Source organism: Plectropomus leopardus, unplaced genomic scaffold (assembly GCF_008729295.1).
Source record: "Plectropomus leopardus isolate mb unplaced genomic scaffold, YSFRI_Pleo_2.0 unplaced_scaffold19618, whole genome shotgun sequence".
Lineage (NCBI taxonomy): Eukaryota > Metazoa > Chordata > Actinopteri > Perciformes > Serranidae > Plectropomus > Plectropomus leopardus.
Genome location: NW_024621183.1, coordinates 1 through 1,214, shown reverse-complemented (window position 1 = coordinate 1,214; position 1,214 = coordinate 1). Strand labels below are relative to the sequence as shown.

The 1,214-nt window shown below is 47.2% G+C and overlaps 1 protein-coding gene across 1 annotated transcript; it reads right to left on the bottom strand.

Annotated features, from left to right (window-relative positions):
- Positions 1 to 142: 142 nt before the first annotated feature.
- LOC121965331 (coiled-coil domain-containing protein 180-like) lies at positions 143 to 1,171 on the bottom strand (the record flags this gene model as incomplete). Its single annotated transcript, XM_042515486.1, has 3 exons — positions 143 to 220; positions 841 to 957; positions 1,027 to 1,171. Coding segments are annotated over 3 exons (340 nt in total), but the record flags the coding sequence as incomplete, so codon positions are not given.
- Positions 1,172 to 1,214: the final 43 nt, after the last annotated feature.

Genomic DNA, 1,214 nt, shown 5'->3' with positions numbered 1-1,214 from the left:
CTGTGTGTGTGTGTGTGTGTGTGCATGTGTGTGTGTGTGTGTGTGTGTGTGTGTGTGTGTGTGTGTGTGTGTGTGTGTGTGTGTGTGTGTGTGTGTGTACCTGTGTGTGTACCTGTGTGTGTGTGTGTGTGTGTGTGTGTACCTGTGTGTTGTCCATGGCGTTCTTCAGCTCCTGCAGGCAGCTGCTGATGTCGTGCTGCTGCCGACTGCTGTCTGCTGCCTGTGAGTCACGGAGCCGTCAGTGTTCATGCGTCAGCTCCTGACTGCACTTTACTCAGGCTTCATACTCAGCAAGGACTTTCCAGGACTTTGAGTCAATTGTTACAGACCAAACATTCTCTGAAACCGTGATCGATTCTCCTCGTCGGTTCTTTTTCAAAACTATAACGCCTTTTTAAATGTATGTTATTTCAAAGTTAATAACTTCAGAGCAGGATTAATAAAAGGAAAAAAATTGTCTTTAAAATGTGTTGTTTTTTAAACAGAAAAAAAATCATTTTTATGAATAAATGGTTGGTGATTGTGAAAGAAAACACCAAAATAACCACATTTATCGCAGCCAGAAATGATAAAAACAGAAATTATTGTCAGGATTTCAGATTTCTGACGTCATTCCACATATTTAGGACTTTTCCGAAACTTTTTAAGGCCTGAAAAATTGCTGCTTGCTAATTCCAGGATTTTTCCATTTTCTTCATCAACATATGAACCCTGAGACAGAGGGACAGGTGGACAGACAGGTGGACAGACGGGTGGACAGATGGGTGGACAGACGGGTGGACAGATGGGTGGACAGACGGGTGGACAGACGGGTGGACAGACAGATGGACAGACGGGTACCTGGGCCTTGATGTGGACCCTGGTTCTGCTGATGATTTTCTGGACGTCCTCCATAAAGTCCAGCTCAGACTGCAGGAGGGACAATTTGTCCTCTAAGCATCCCGACGCCTCCCTCACCTGCAAGAGGGACACGTTGGAGGAGACGCTCTGTGTTTGACTCTGATCTGTCTCTGACGGAGGACAGACCTGCTGCAGACTCCTGGACTCAAACAGCTCCAGCTCAGAAAAGATGGACTCCTCTGTCCCTCGCAGCTGTCTCGTCTCCTCCTTCAGTCTCCTCTGGAACTGTCTCACTTCCCTAGGAGCAAAGTTTCCCCCCTCACTGAACAGCCTGCAGGAGGACACACACACACAAACAGACTGTCCTCAGTCTG